General features: G+C 37.4%; 1 protein-coding gene across 2 annotated transcripts in view; it reads right to left on the bottom strand.

The window, feature by feature from the left end:
• LOC127446828 (TRAF2 and NCK-interacting protein kinase-like) overlaps positions 1-14,697 on the bottom strand; it is a 172,211-nt gene that overhangs the window by 112,926 nt on the left and 44,588 nt on the right. For both annotated transcript variants that reach the window (XM_051708094.1, XM_051708095.1), the window contains exons 4-5: positions 1,500-1,625; positions 574-684 (exon numbers count right to left, since the gene is read on the bottom strand). In XM_051708094.1, the coding sequence (XP_051564054.1) occupies positions 574-684; positions 1,500-1,625 (237 nt within the window). The remainder of the gene's footprint in view (positions 1-573; positions 685-1,499; positions 1,626-14,697) is intronic.

Raw genomic sequence — 14,697 nt, 5'->3', positions numbered from 1 at the left:
TTTTATTATTAAATTGGCATGCAGGAGTTTTTTTTTTTTTTAATAAGCTCCTCATTCCAAATCTGGAGAAATGCTCTCGTCTACTCCTATGTCGGTGCATTAGTTTTGTAGGCCATGTTAATTTAATAGCCAAAATATTTGGAAACGTGAATGAGAAAAAATTGTTTTACTTCAGTAACAATGCACATTATACAATTTTGAGATCATGCAATTTTGTAGTTATTGAAACATGCCATTTTAAAATTGAACTGTTTAAAATAAATATGACAGAGGATGACAGAATCATTTTATAAGGTTAGAAAAAAAATTACCCTTGAAAAGGTAAAAAATGCCCCCCATATGAGCCGTGTAAGGGGGGAATTCCCTCCCATTTTCAGAAATAAATTTCAGGTCCTGAGTTTGTTATAATGCAACGTTTATTTTTGGACCACGGCCCTCAATCAAGTTTGATTTTTGGTCCTTCATAGGAAAAAGTTTGGGCACCTTTGGTTTTTATAGAAGTGCAGAAAAGTGTTGAAGTAATTACATCTGATTACATGTGCGTATGAGCCGAGATGTGTGCGTGCGCGTTACCCTGAGTATTTCTCTGGAGATGTATGCAATCCAGTCTTCCTTCAGTGAGTTTCCTTTAGTATTCTTCACCAGGTCTGTTATTGATCCAGCACCACAGAACTCCATCACCAGCTACACAAATGACACAATACAATACAGTATACAAAATATATCTCTCCCTTCACCTTCCTCTGCCCGAGTCTGCTGATAAATGTCTGTTTAAATCACATATAGCTGCACCTGACAAACTAAAGCTCAAGACTAATACAGATAGGATGAGCCACAATGGTCAACATTTCCAAAAAAACAACTAGTTGAATAGTGAGGTTGACTAGTGATACGTATATATATATATATATATATTTATTTATTTATTAATTTTTTTTGATTGAATTTGCTTTAGTAGCGGCAACGGTTTTAGTGTGCACTATATATATATATATATATATATATATATATATATATTTGTTTTTTTTGTTTTTTTTTTTTTATTGAATTTGCTTTAGTAGCGGCAACGGTTTTAGTGTGCACTATAGACTCTATGCATCTTTAACACTGTGTTGGTAAATTCATCCGCATTAAAGCACTGCCACTACAGCTATTAAAGTAGCACTATTGTTACAAATTCACTGAAAGACATTTACTGCAGACTCTTCATTTGCTTCCTTTTTCATCCACTCTGAGCAATGTCCCATCGATCTTCTAACTGAAGATTTTTTGTTAACTATGACAGTTTTGTGCAATCAAAGGTTAAATGTATTTTTATTTGTTGATTATCTGAATGGCTGTTTGCTCTTGGATTCTGTCTGTGCTAATTTGGAATTGTTGCTCAATGTAGACGGCATATCAGAAATACATTTTCAGCAGAATGCTTCTGATGAATATCTTTTGAATATTAACATGCACGTGTGTGTGTGTGTGTGTGTGTGTGTGTGTGTATAACTGACCCAGAGCTGGTCATCGTGTCCTGGTGGGCTTTTCTTGATGAACGCTCCGTAATATGTGGCAATGTTTCTGTGATGGGAGTATTTCTTCAGCATATTAATCTCTAGTTTAATCTCCTCTTCTTCATCCTGCAAACACACACACACACACACACACACAACACACACACAAACACACACACACAAACACACACACTGAGAGAGTAAGATGTGTCTTTGTGGTCTGTGTTTTCTTTTGTGCTTTCATAAATTGTGTTTATATCGATGAAAACTGGCATCAAATTAACTTGGTGTGTGTACTAACATAACTTTAGTTGTGACTGTTCACAGGAATCTACCTGTAATGCCCTATTAAATTCATTAACACAAGCACAGACAGCATCAGTTCATACACTGGGCTAATATTGCCAGTAGGGCTGGGCGATATGGCTACAAAAATGTTATATGAATATTTTTCAGCCTATTGACAAAATTTTATATCTCAATAATTAGGGATGTCCCGATACCATTTTTTGAGTATGAGTACCTATACTTTCTTTTTGTTACTCGCCGATACAGAGTTCAGAGTTTTATTTATTTATTTATTTTTTTGTTTATTTCAATTTTATCATCAAAATGGTGTTTAAATAAATAAATTAATTTTAAATCAAATGAAAGTATAACAATTAATTTTCAACATATTATATTATTTTTTATAAAATTAAGTGATTTTATACAAAACCTCACAGCACAATCCAAAATACAGCATTGGAGTTATTTTTGTCAAATAAATTCTGCGTAACAGACCATAACAGGTGTGAGATTTTGCTTAAATATAAAACAATTACTACTGATTTATTATTAGTAGTATTACAGTGAATATTACATAACTGTACAGTAGTGATCTATTTCTGTCATACTTTTTTCCCTTTAAATTGAGCTTTTATTTTGAAGTGTTTGTGTTGTTATGACAAAGGAACTCCGACGTTATGACAGTAGCTTCCCACTCCGGAAAAGCTGGTCGCTACGTGACTCAAAGTGATTATTAAACCACAGAAGGCTGCTATTTAATTAAATATGTGGTCTGTATGTGCCTTGCACTATAAAGTAAATTAGCACTCTGCCGGCTGTCATCTGCAACAATCAGAGCACACGATGCTCATGATAGTTTTTACCATGTAAAAACCAAGGATCTCTAAAAGCACTGTGTTTTTATGTTAGTACAACACCGGCTCCACACATTCACAAGCACTCACATTTAAAGTGCTGCACATGCAAACTATATATGTATCTAATTAAATCGCAGCTTTTGCTGTTAAATAATCTAACTAGGACATGACGTGGTTTAAATTTGTATGCTGAATGTTTACGTAATGACATTCGTACGTCAGATGTATCGGTTTTTGGTATCGGGGCATTTTTACAAGCATGAGTACAAGTACGAGCACAGTATCGGGACATTTTTTACCTTCATATATTTTTACTAAAAACTTTTTTGTGAATGGTGTGTCAAAACTATGACTTATTTTTGGAACCCAGCTGACATATTGCATAATAAAACTAAATTATTATTGTGGGACCCAGTCAAGTTTATTTATTAAGTTTATCATTATTATTTTGAGGATTAGATATTTTATATAAAAGTAATATATTTCTTTCCAATTTACTTCACCTTCACCTGGAGTTTTTATTTTGACACTGAAAGTGCTGCGTGTATTTGACAGTTTACAATGTTCCACATCTGGTGAAACGCTGTCATCTCTCCTCTTCTACTGTGAAGATTTGTATAATAACTTGTAATGATTACTAATGTTTGAAATTGCACAAATGCTTGAATCTGCAGTACTTTTCTTTAACAATGCATGTGAACTGTTCTAAAAGCACCAAAAACACAAGCCCGGTGTGTGCACAGATCAGCGCATCACCCGATTATTCTGATCCTTCTGTCTTTAATCGCAGCCTTTTGCAGTTTAATAATCACATATGACCATATCAGCATTTTGGTGTTATTTTGGTTAATTGTGCAGCCCTGAAGGATTGTAAAATTAGTTTACATATGCGCTCCTTATGAAACTTATTGACCAAATAAAAAGCACATTAAAATCATCACGATATTCACAATACTGCTTATATAACGTCAGCAAAATGTCTGCAATTATATCGTGAATATTCTATACATCGCCAAGCCCTAATAGCCAGTAATTAGGACTGGGCAATAAATTGATTATTCACAATATCATCGAGATAATTTTGTCGCCAATATAACATTAGGCTATATCGTGAATATCACGATGATTGTACTGTGCTTTATGGCCACTATGTTTCCAAAAGAGTACATCATGAGACTAATTCCACGCTCCTTCTGGGCTTCACAATTTGTTAAAATAACATCAAATTCTCAGTACTGTCATATATGATTATTAACCCAAAAAGGCTGCGATTTAATTCAATGAGTACATGCACTGTGTGCACTTCAGAGTGAACAGGTAATGAGTTTTGTGATGACAGGTTGTTTTCAGCGCTCTCAGAGCACGTTCATTGTGAAAGCAAAGTGCTGCAGACACACACATCAAGTTACTACAACCACACAACCTCTACAAGTTATTACACAAATCTAAAAGCAGGACACGGTATCACACAAGAGAAGGAAATGACAGCATTTCAACAAATTTGAAATGAGCAACATTGCAAACTGACAATTACACACAGCACTTTCAGCTTTCCGCCAAAATAAAAGCTCCAGCTGAAGGTAAAATGTATTATTATTGTACAAAACAACTGGAATCCCCATTATAATCCATATAATAAAAATAATAATTCAGTTTTATATTGTATTATAATAACATTTAACTGGGATCCAAAAATATATTTTTTTTTTTTGTGCAACTATATTTAAGTAAATATTGCTTTTTATCACTGTGTTGTTGCAAATAATTCAAAATGATTACATATCATTCTTGTGTTAATTTAGTGAAAAACTGTGAAAAACATGCCTTCATTATTTATTTTATTTCATGCATTAAAAAAATTCTATTTTCACTACTCTTTCACTATTTAACCAAAACACTAATTGTAAATGAAATTATTACAGATCATAGTATGGATGCGCTCTGTTTGACCGAAACCTGGCTTAAACCGGATTAATATATTAGTTTAAATGAATCTACTCCCCCAGGTTATTGTTATAAACATGAGCCTTGCCTGAAGGGTCGAGGAGGAGGTGTTGCTGCAATTTACAGTGGAGTTTTTGGTGTTATTCAAAGGACAGGTTATAAGTGTAAGTCTTTTGAACTAATAATGCTTAATGTGACACCATCAGATACAATTAAAAAAAATCTCTGTCGTCTTTTGCTACAGTATATACACTATATTGCCAAAAGTATTCGCTCACCCATCCAAATAATTGAATTCAGGTGTTCCAATCACTTCCATGGCCACAGGTGTATAAAATGAAGCACCTAGGCATGCAGACTGCTTCTACAAACATTTGTGAAAGAATGGGCCGCTCTCAGGAGCTCAGTGAATTCCAGCGTGGTACTGTGATAGGATGCCACCTGTGCAACAAGTCCAGTCGTGAAATTTCCTCGCTACTAAATATTCCACAGTCAACTGTCAGTGGTATTATAACAAAGTGGAAGCGATTGGGAATGACAGCAACTCAGCCACGAAGTGGTAGGCCACGTAAAATGACAGAGCGGGGTCAGCGGATGCTGAGGCGCATAGTGCGCAGAGGTCGCCAACTTTCTGCAGAGTCAATCGCTACAGACCTCCAAAGTTCATATGGCCTTCAGATTAGCTCAAGAACAGTGCGTAGAGAGCTTCATGGAATGGGTTTCCATGGCCGAGCAGCTGCATCCAAGCCATACATCACCAAGTGCAATGCAAAGCATCAGATGCAGTGGTGTAAAGCACGCCGCCACTGGACTCTAGAGCAGTGGAGACGCGTTCTCTGGAGTGACGAATCACGCTTCTCCATCTGGCAATCTGATGGACGAGTCTGGGTTTGGCGGTTGCCAGGAGAACGGTACTTGTCTGACTTCATTGTGCCAACTGTGAAGTTTGGTGGAGGGGGATTATGGTGTGGGGTTGTTTTTCAGGAGCTGGGCTTGGCCCCTTAGTTCCAGTGAAAGGAACTCTGAATGCTTCAGCATACCAAGAGATTTTGGACAATTCCATGCTTCCAACTTTGTGGGAACAGTTTGGGGATGGCCCCTTCCTGTTCCAACATGACTGCACACCAGTGCACAAAGCAAGGTCCATAAAGACATGGATGAGTGAGTTTGGTGTGGAAGAACTTGACTGGCCTGCACAGAGTCCTGACCTCAACCCGATAGAGCACCTTTGGGATGAATTAGAGCGAAGACTGCGAGCCAGGCCTTCTCGTCCAACATCAGTGTCTGACCTCACAAATGCGCTTCTGGAAGAATGGTCAAAAATTCCCATAAAGACACTCCTAAACCTTGTGGAAAGCCTTCCCAGAAGAGTTGAAGCTGTTATAGCTGCAAAGGGTGGGCTGACGTCATATTAAACCCTATGGATTAAGAATGGGATGTCACTTAAGTTCATATGCGTCTAAAGGCAGATGAGCGAATACTTTTGGCAATATAGTGTAGATCACCCGGGCCGTATTCTGATTTCCTTGGTGAATTTGCTCATTTTCTATCAGATCTAGTAGTTACTGTGGATAGAGCTTTAATTGTTGATGACTTCAACATTCACATAGATAATGAAAATGGCACATTGGGATTAGCATTTATCGATATTCTAAACTCTCTTGGAGTCAGACAAAATGTGACAGGACCAAACTCATCGCCATAATCATACACTAGATTTAATTCTTAAAAGAGATGATGTTGATACTATAGAAATTCTGCTGCCGAGCGATGACATGTCAGATCATTACCTTGTCTCTTGTATGCTGCGATCAGCTAATGTTACTCAATCTACACCATGCTATCGTTCAGGTAGAATTATTCTTTTGAACACTAAAGATAGCTTCAATAATAATCTTCCAGATTTATCTCATATCTCAGTAAGCCAAAAATTCTAGAAGAACATGAAGTAATATCAGAAAATATAAATACAGTCTTCTCTAGCACTCTTGATGGTGTCACCCCCTTCGATTAAAGAAAGGTAAAGAAAAAGCCCCGTACCATGATACAATGATCACACTCATGCTCTCAAGAGAGCAGCTCGGAAAATGGAGCACAAGTGGAAGAATACAAAATTAGAGGTATTTTGGAACGATAGTGTCTGTAGCTTCAGACAGGTGCTAAAAGCTGCCAGGTCAGCATATTTTAGCAAACTAAAAAAAAATTGGTTAGGAATAAAGCCTCAATTGAACCAGATATTCTGTTGCAGCACAATATTAATAACTTCATAAATTTCTTTACTGATAAAATGTAAATAATCAGAAATAAAATTGGAATTATGCAATCGTCTGTCACAGTACCACAGAAAAAAGTATCTTATAATTTTCCTCACAAGCAAATTCAATCCTTTGCTGTCATAGGTCACGAAGAGCTAACAAAACTTATCGAAACATCAAAAGCCACAACATGTATGTTAGATCTAGGGCTGAAACTATTATTCAATGTTATCGACAACGTCAACATTAATAAATTGTCGACAAATATGTTCGTTGTCGAATAGTCGTTTGATCTCATTTTACGTAACATGAGATCACATTAAACTCTAACGAAAGTGCTGAGAGCAGCACTGCAGTTCGCGCCTGATTGAGGAGAGGAACAATTACACTGCTCACAGTCCAGATGCACTATAAAATTTCCAAACAGCTTCAGGTGATGTAGATTGCAAAGTATGGGGGAATTATAATGCAAAAATACAAAATAAGTAAATACAGAAGCACTCTCGTTGTGGAAAAAGTGGAGCTGCCACTCCACTGAAGCAAAACTTGCGTGTTGAGCATCTTTAAAGGAAACACCCCGGCGTTACATCTTAAATGCAGTTATATTTAATGCGTTATAGATTTATTAAAGTTAAAATAATAAGGAAGCAGATCATGTAAATAACTACAAACTCCATGCGGTCAGCGCCTCTTCTGAGTTGCGCAAATGTCCCAATATAAGGGGAAGAGACTGAAACTCCACCCGACTGATGCACACTGTCGCAGGGACACTCATCCCGAGCGCGTGCACTTAATGCAGCTAGATTATAATGTGATGGCTCGCGACTTATTGAATCATAATATATGTGTCACTGTGCATTTCTTATTGTGAAGAAAACTGGCAACACACATCTTTACTAATAAGAGTAAGTTATTTTTTTGTAAGTTAAAGATGGATTGAAGTGAACAGAAAGGTTGAGTCTTCGCCCCATTATACACTGCAACAAAATATGTTTTTGATTTGTTTTTGTTTTGGCTTGTTTTCCAAAATAAATATCTAAAACTCCTTTAAAACAATGTATATTTTCTTTAGCAGCTATACTGCAGAAGAAAAACATTTTATCTGAGAATGTTGAATATTAAAAATACAAATATTTAAAAATATCTAAAAATCCTTTTAAAAAAGATGTATTCACCTGAGAAGCAGCATATAAGATATTTAGACTTGCTTTTAGAGAATAGATCTTGAATATAAGTATATTTTGTCTTTACTGCACTCACAGAAGTATAACCAAGTGAAAAAATACACTTATATACAAAATACACTTATATTTAAGATACATTCTCTTAAAGTAATTCTAAATATCTTATATGTTGTTTCTCAAGTAAATGTATCTTGTTTTAAAGATTTTTAGACAATTTTAAATGGAAAACTAGACAAAAACACTTGATAACAATAGGATTTGTTGCAGTTAATTTCTTTACTGAATTAAACTTAATAAAAAGTTTTTTCCCCTTTAATTTAGTGAATGTCATTTAGAGGTATTTTTTAAAGATGATTTTGTCCTGTTTATTGTTAGTGAGCACATTTAATACAACCTTTTAAGTTGGGGCACAAGCTGAATAATCGGTTAAGAGCTAATGATTAATTGTTGCAATAATCATGAATAGTCGAATAATCATTATAACAATTTTTAGATTAATCAATTATCAAAATAATCATTAGTTGCAGCCCTAGTTAGATACAATACCAATTAAGCTCTTAAAATAGATATTTCCTGTAATCTAAGAACCTCTTCTTAATATTATTAACTCCTCGCTATCCTTAGGACATGTCCCAAGAAACTTTAAAATGGCAGTTATCAAACTGCTTATTAAGAAGCCACAGCTTGATCCTGGAAAATTGGCTAATTATAGACCAATTTCAAATCTCCTGTTTAAGTAGAAAATATAAGAAAAGGTAGTGTCCTCCCAACTATGTTCATTTCTACAAAGAAATAGTATATATGAACAATTTCAGTCAAGATTTAGGCCCCATCACAGTACAGAGACTGCACTTACCAGAGTTACAAATGACTTGCTCTTATCATCTGATCTCAGCAGCATTTCTCTTCTAGTGCTTTTAGATCTTAGTGCTGCCTTCAACACTACAGATCATGACATTCTCTTAAATAGACTTGAGAATTATGTTGGCATTTGTGGACTTGCATTAGCATGGTTTAGGTCCTATTTAGCAGACCGCTACCACTTTGTGTAAATGAGGAATTGTCAAATCAAACAAAAGTATGGAGTGCCACAGGGATCAGTTTTAGGGCCTCTGCTTGTCTCCTTATATATGCTTCCCCTGGGAGATAATATCAGGAATTGTGGAATAAGTTTCCACTGTTATGCTGACGATACCCAACTTTATATTTCTCTGAAACCTGACAAAATTTCACAATTCTCCAAATTAGCAGTGTATCAATGAAATCAAAGACTGGATGGCCAGACATTTTCTTCTACTCAATTGTGACAAAACAGAGGTACTAATTATTTGACCAAAAACCTCTAAAAATAAGCCGCTAAAATATCATTTGATTCTCGATGGATGTACTGTTACATCATATTCTATACTTTTATATTTGATACCAATCTGTCCTTTGAAAATCTAATTTCCAATGTTTGTAGAACAGCATTCTTTCACCTCAGAAATATTGCTAAGTTACGACACATGCTCTGTTGCTGATGCCGAAAAACTAATTCATGCGTTCATGACCTCAAGACTAGATTATTGTAATGCATTACTGAGTTCAAAAAATAAACTTCAATTTGTTCAAAATGCAGCAGCCAGAATGCTGTCGAACCAAGAACTATGATCCAGCTCCGTTCCTGCTTGGTGTCGGGCTCCACTGCTATGCGTCTGAGTGAAGATGACTAAACGCAGCCGGTGCCAGCCAGACATCACTTCAGTCTATTATGATGGACTTCAGGGGATGAACTGATGCCAACTCCAACCAAGACATGGGATCCTTCATTGCCACTGCCTGAACCTTGGACTTAGGATAGACCTCACCGAAATGATCTTCTGGTTGAATTGCGATGCACCTCACTGATCTCTGCCTGCATCACCTTGATCTAATGATGGACTACGCTCTTAAAATGGATACATAGACTTTCAAGTATTTGCCAACAAAAGCCTTCATCAGCCAACTAACAAAGGACAATGCATCTATGTGAACTTCTGCAGTTAATCCAGGCTGAACTTCATTACGCCCTTAACACTTACTTAGTTTACTAATTTTAAACCATGACTTGCATTGCACATAAACAACTAATATTGGCATTCATATTCATGCTGGTTAACCAGAGGGGAACTGGCCCCCACAGTGAGCCTGGTTTCTCCCAAGGTCATTTTTCTCCATTAACCAACATCTTATGGAGTTTTGTGTTCCTTGCCACAGTCGCCTTCAGCTTGCTCACAGGGGTTCTAGATACAATTATGATTTAATTACATTTATACACAATTACAATCATATTTAATCAAACTACACAATGATGACTAAGACTTTAGAGATATTACAGTTTTCATTTTCTGTTAATGCATGATTTTCTGGGAGGTCACGTGACGCCATGCAAGAAGCAGACGTGTGAACGACGAGCTCTGCGCACTTTGCAAAATTTTATTATTCTCATTTTATAATCTGGTGAAATTCAATACACCCAGTTACACATTCGATCTTTGAGGTAAAACATGGCAAAGAAGTCAATATCATCGGGCTCTGGAAACATTAAAAGACACTTACATGTTCAGGATGAAAGCCCCGACAGGCCTACAGACCAGGGACTCCATTTGGATGGCGCGGCGGGAGAAGGAATCCAGCGTCAGTTGTCCAACATATCAGTGATGATGACGAAGGTTCTTGCTGACTTGGAGGATCTCGCTGTAATACGACGATCGATTACGGCAATGGAAATAAAATTCTCTGAGTTAGTTACAAGAGTGTCAGATGCTGAGAAACAAATCGATTATTTGGAGTCTTCGGAGAGGGAATTAACCGCTAATCCACCCGCAGCCAAAGTTGATCTGGAACGTATTCTTGAAAAGCTTAAAGATCTTGAGAATAGAAGCCGCAGGAATAATGTCAGAATCGTTGAAATTCCTGAGCATGAGGAGGGTAGAGATATGGTGAAATTCCTAGACGAGCTCTTCCCGAATCTGCTCGACATAACAGGCCACAAGCTGGAAATCAGGTGAGCTCACAGAGTCCCTGCTCGGAGATCTGCTGAGGGAGATAGGCCCCGATCGATTCTGGCCAAATTTCTGAGGTCATCTGATAAAGATCTTGTGTTGCACAAGGCGAGGAGCAAAGGGAAGCTTTCTTGGAGGAATCATAATATTTTCTTGTTCCCGGACTTTGCGAGTTCGACAAGAGAGAAACGCAATCGGTTCAAGGAATGTAAAAAACTCTTACATCAGCGAAAGATCACATTTGCTCTATGTTTCCGGCCAGACTAAGAATAGAAACAATGGACGGTCGCAAAGTATTTACATGTCCCAATCAGGCAATGTCTTTTATTGAATCAATGGGTGAGTAAACCACTGGATGTTTCTCATATGAATGGGTCGACTCGCTGTACTTACTCTGGCTTTTGAGGAAGCTGGGTGTCATTTTGGTTTCTTTTTGCGTTGGCTCCGCCTAGCGGCTGGAGCTTATTTTGTGAATAACACTTTTCTTAAAGAAGCTTTCGCATTGACGGAAGATTACTTTTGCATGGAAGTTCCCGACCAGTTTGAGAGTGGACTACAGGATGTCTTTTATAAAGTTGACGGATTGAGTAAGTCATGGTATATATTTATGCAGCCTCCGAGTGAATTGACTTGACCATCCGGGGAACCGGGATGTCGGTTTTGTTACTTTTTGTGTTGGCTCCGCCTAGTGCCTGGAGCTTGTGCCGTTTACAGGACACTGGAATGATTACATTATCCACTGAACTCATAACAGCTGGCTCACTGAACATTCGTTTGTCTATCCGTGAAACTGAACGGCTTTATATCAGCTGAAATTTGTTTTGTGGAGGATCACACCTTTGAAACAGTTCTGTGAATTAATCTACATGTTCTGTGTTCATTCTTCCTTTTGGCTGGGGGTTATTTTTCTAAGTATTTTCTGTTATGTAATTTTGCTTCACAAATTTGTGAGACAAAACTGAGCAATCCAATGGCAAAGCTGTCATGGGGGCTCGTGGGCATTCATGGACCTTTTGAGTTTAGAGGGATTGTCGCCGGTTGGCGCTTTCGTGCACGGGGTTAATGTGCACATTTTTCTTTTTTCTGTTCGTTTTGTTCAGGGGGGAAGTTCGGGGTTTGATTGTTCACTAATGGGGAATGTGGTCTGTACAATTTTGTTTTTGACATTTTGTTTTTTTGTATTTTTTCTACTATATCAAAATGTCAGTTGTTAATATGAGTGTACTATCTCTCTCCACATGGAATGTGAATGGGTTGGGGCACCCCATAAAAAGGAAGGTAGGTTATGATATAGTGTTTCTTCAAGAAACACATCTTTCCCCACAGGAAGCGGAAAAATTTCTTAAGTGTTGGCTCAAGTAAGAGCAAGGGAGTCATTATATTGGTAAATAAACATCTACAATTCAAATGTCTGAAACAGATTAAAGAGAAATTAGGATGAGTCATTATTGTTTTAGCTGAAATTCAGGGGCAAAGGTTGATTTAGGCTAATATTTATGCACCTAACGCTGATGATCAGGGCTTTTTTATAGATCTTGAAGGGATGTTGCAAACCGCTGGCACCCCTCATGATATTATATTGGAAGGAGACTTTAATCTTTTGATGGACTCAGTCCTTGATCACAGTGAAGCAAAAGTGTATAAACCCCCTAGAGCAACAGTGACGCTTCACAGGATGTATAAAAATCTTGGCCATACAGATATTTGGAGACTTTTGAACCCATCTGGTAGAGACTATAAATTATTTTCCATCAGTCCATTATATTTCTTCTAGAATAGATTTTTTTTTTTTATATCCAAATCCCTCATTTCATCTGTTGTGGATTGCTCAATTGGAAATATCTTAGTCTCAGATCATGCCCAGGTGAGTTTAGAGGTGGTGCCACACACGGAGAAAAAGAAATCATATAGTTGGCACCTTAATGTGTTCCTTTTGCAAAATCCTGAATTCCAACAAATGTTAAAGACTGAAATCAGTACCCACTGTGGGCGTGGCTTGGGAGGCACTTAAGGCAGTTCTTAGGGGTCGGATCATACAGTATGCCTCATTCATCAAAAAATCCAAAGCACGAGAACTCGTGGAGTTGGAAGGAAATATTAAAAATGCCGAAGCAGAGCTGAAGCACCGTTTGTCATCCGATGGCCTCAGAGAATTGACTCGATTGAAATACAGATATAATACTATTTTGTCAAGGAAAGTGGAGTTTTGGCTATTCAGGGCAAGACAGTCATACTTTGAGTTGGGGGACAAAGCAGGAAAACTTTAGGCTAGATATATAAAGCAGAGAGAGTCTTTTTCTACCATTCCGTCAGTGAAATCTGCTTGTGGTGAAATATTTACCTTGGCCATTGATATTAATAATGCCTTTAAAGAATTCTATCTTGAGCTTTATAGTTCCACGTCTTCATCTACTGATGAAGATATTAGAAACTTTGTGGAACTATTAGATCTCCCTAAACTGACGACTGAGCAAAAAAATTCTCTTGATTCTGAGATAACCTTGGAGGAGCTTGGCGAGGTTATTAAGGCCATAGCTACAGGCAAGGCTCCGGGGCCTGAAGGCTTTGCTGTGGAGTTTTTCAAATCTTATGCTACAGAACAGGCTCCACTTTTGCTAGAAGTTCATACTGAATCATTAAAGAATGGAAAGCTTTCGCCAACCATGACACAAGCCTCGATCAGTCTGATTCTTAAAAAAGGACAAAGATCCAAGCGAGTGTAAAAGTTACCGTCCAATTTCCCTGATCCAGTTAGATGTAAAAATTTTGACAAAAATTCTGGCTAATCGATTAAGTTATGACATCTCTTATACATACAGATCAGGTGAGGTTTATTTGGGGCCGCAGCTCTTCTGATAACATTAGGAGTCTCATCAATATCATGTGGTCAGTAGCGAATGAACAATCTCCGGTCGCTGCCATCTCACTTTATGCCGAAAAGGCATTTGATATGGTAGAATGGGATTATCTTTTTAAGGTTTTGGAAATATATGGGTTCGGGAGTACGTTTATTGGATGTATTAAGTTACTTTATAGACACCCAGTAGCGGCGGTACAAACAAATGGACTGATTTTAGGTTATTTACTCCCGGCAGGGTTGCAATCTTTCCCCTTTATTGTTCTGTCTTGCCCTGGAACCATTAGCAACAGCGATAAGAAAGGAGGAGGATTTTCCAGGGGTGGTGGCGGGAGGTTTGGCGCATAAACTCTTGCTTTACGCAGATGATATACTATTATTTGTCTCTGACCCCAGTAAATCTATGCCTTGCCTCCACAGAATTATTAATTCCTTTTCTAAGTTTTCAGGATATAGAGTGAATTGGTCTAAATACGAAGCTTTGGCTCTGCCAGCGTACTGCCCAGAAACGGCTTTCCAGCCGGGTGCTTTCCAGTGGCTCAAACAGGGCATTAAGTATTTGGGTATTTTATTTCCAGCAAATTTGTGTGATTTAGTTAGAGTTAATTTTGACCCCTTAATAAAACGGTTTTCGAGTGATGTGGGCAGGTGGGCTTCATTACATTTATCTATGATTGGGAAGGTTAATGTTATTAAAATTAATTGTATTCTAAAATTCAATACTTACTGCAGTCTCTCCCTGTAGATGTCCCCCTCTCTTATTTCAAGCAATTTGATAGCATAGCAAAGT

The sequence above is a fragment of the Myxocyprinus asiaticus genome, chromosome 10 (assembly GCF_019703515.2).
Source record: "Myxocyprinus asiaticus isolate MX2 ecotype Aquarium Trade chromosome 10, UBuf_Myxa_2, whole genome shotgun sequence".
NCBI classification, from domain to species: Eukaryota; Metazoa; Chordata; class Actinopteri; order Cypriniformes; family Catostomidae; genus Myxocyprinus; species Myxocyprinus asiaticus.
This window is presented reverse-complemented; position numbering and strand designations above follow the sequence as displayed.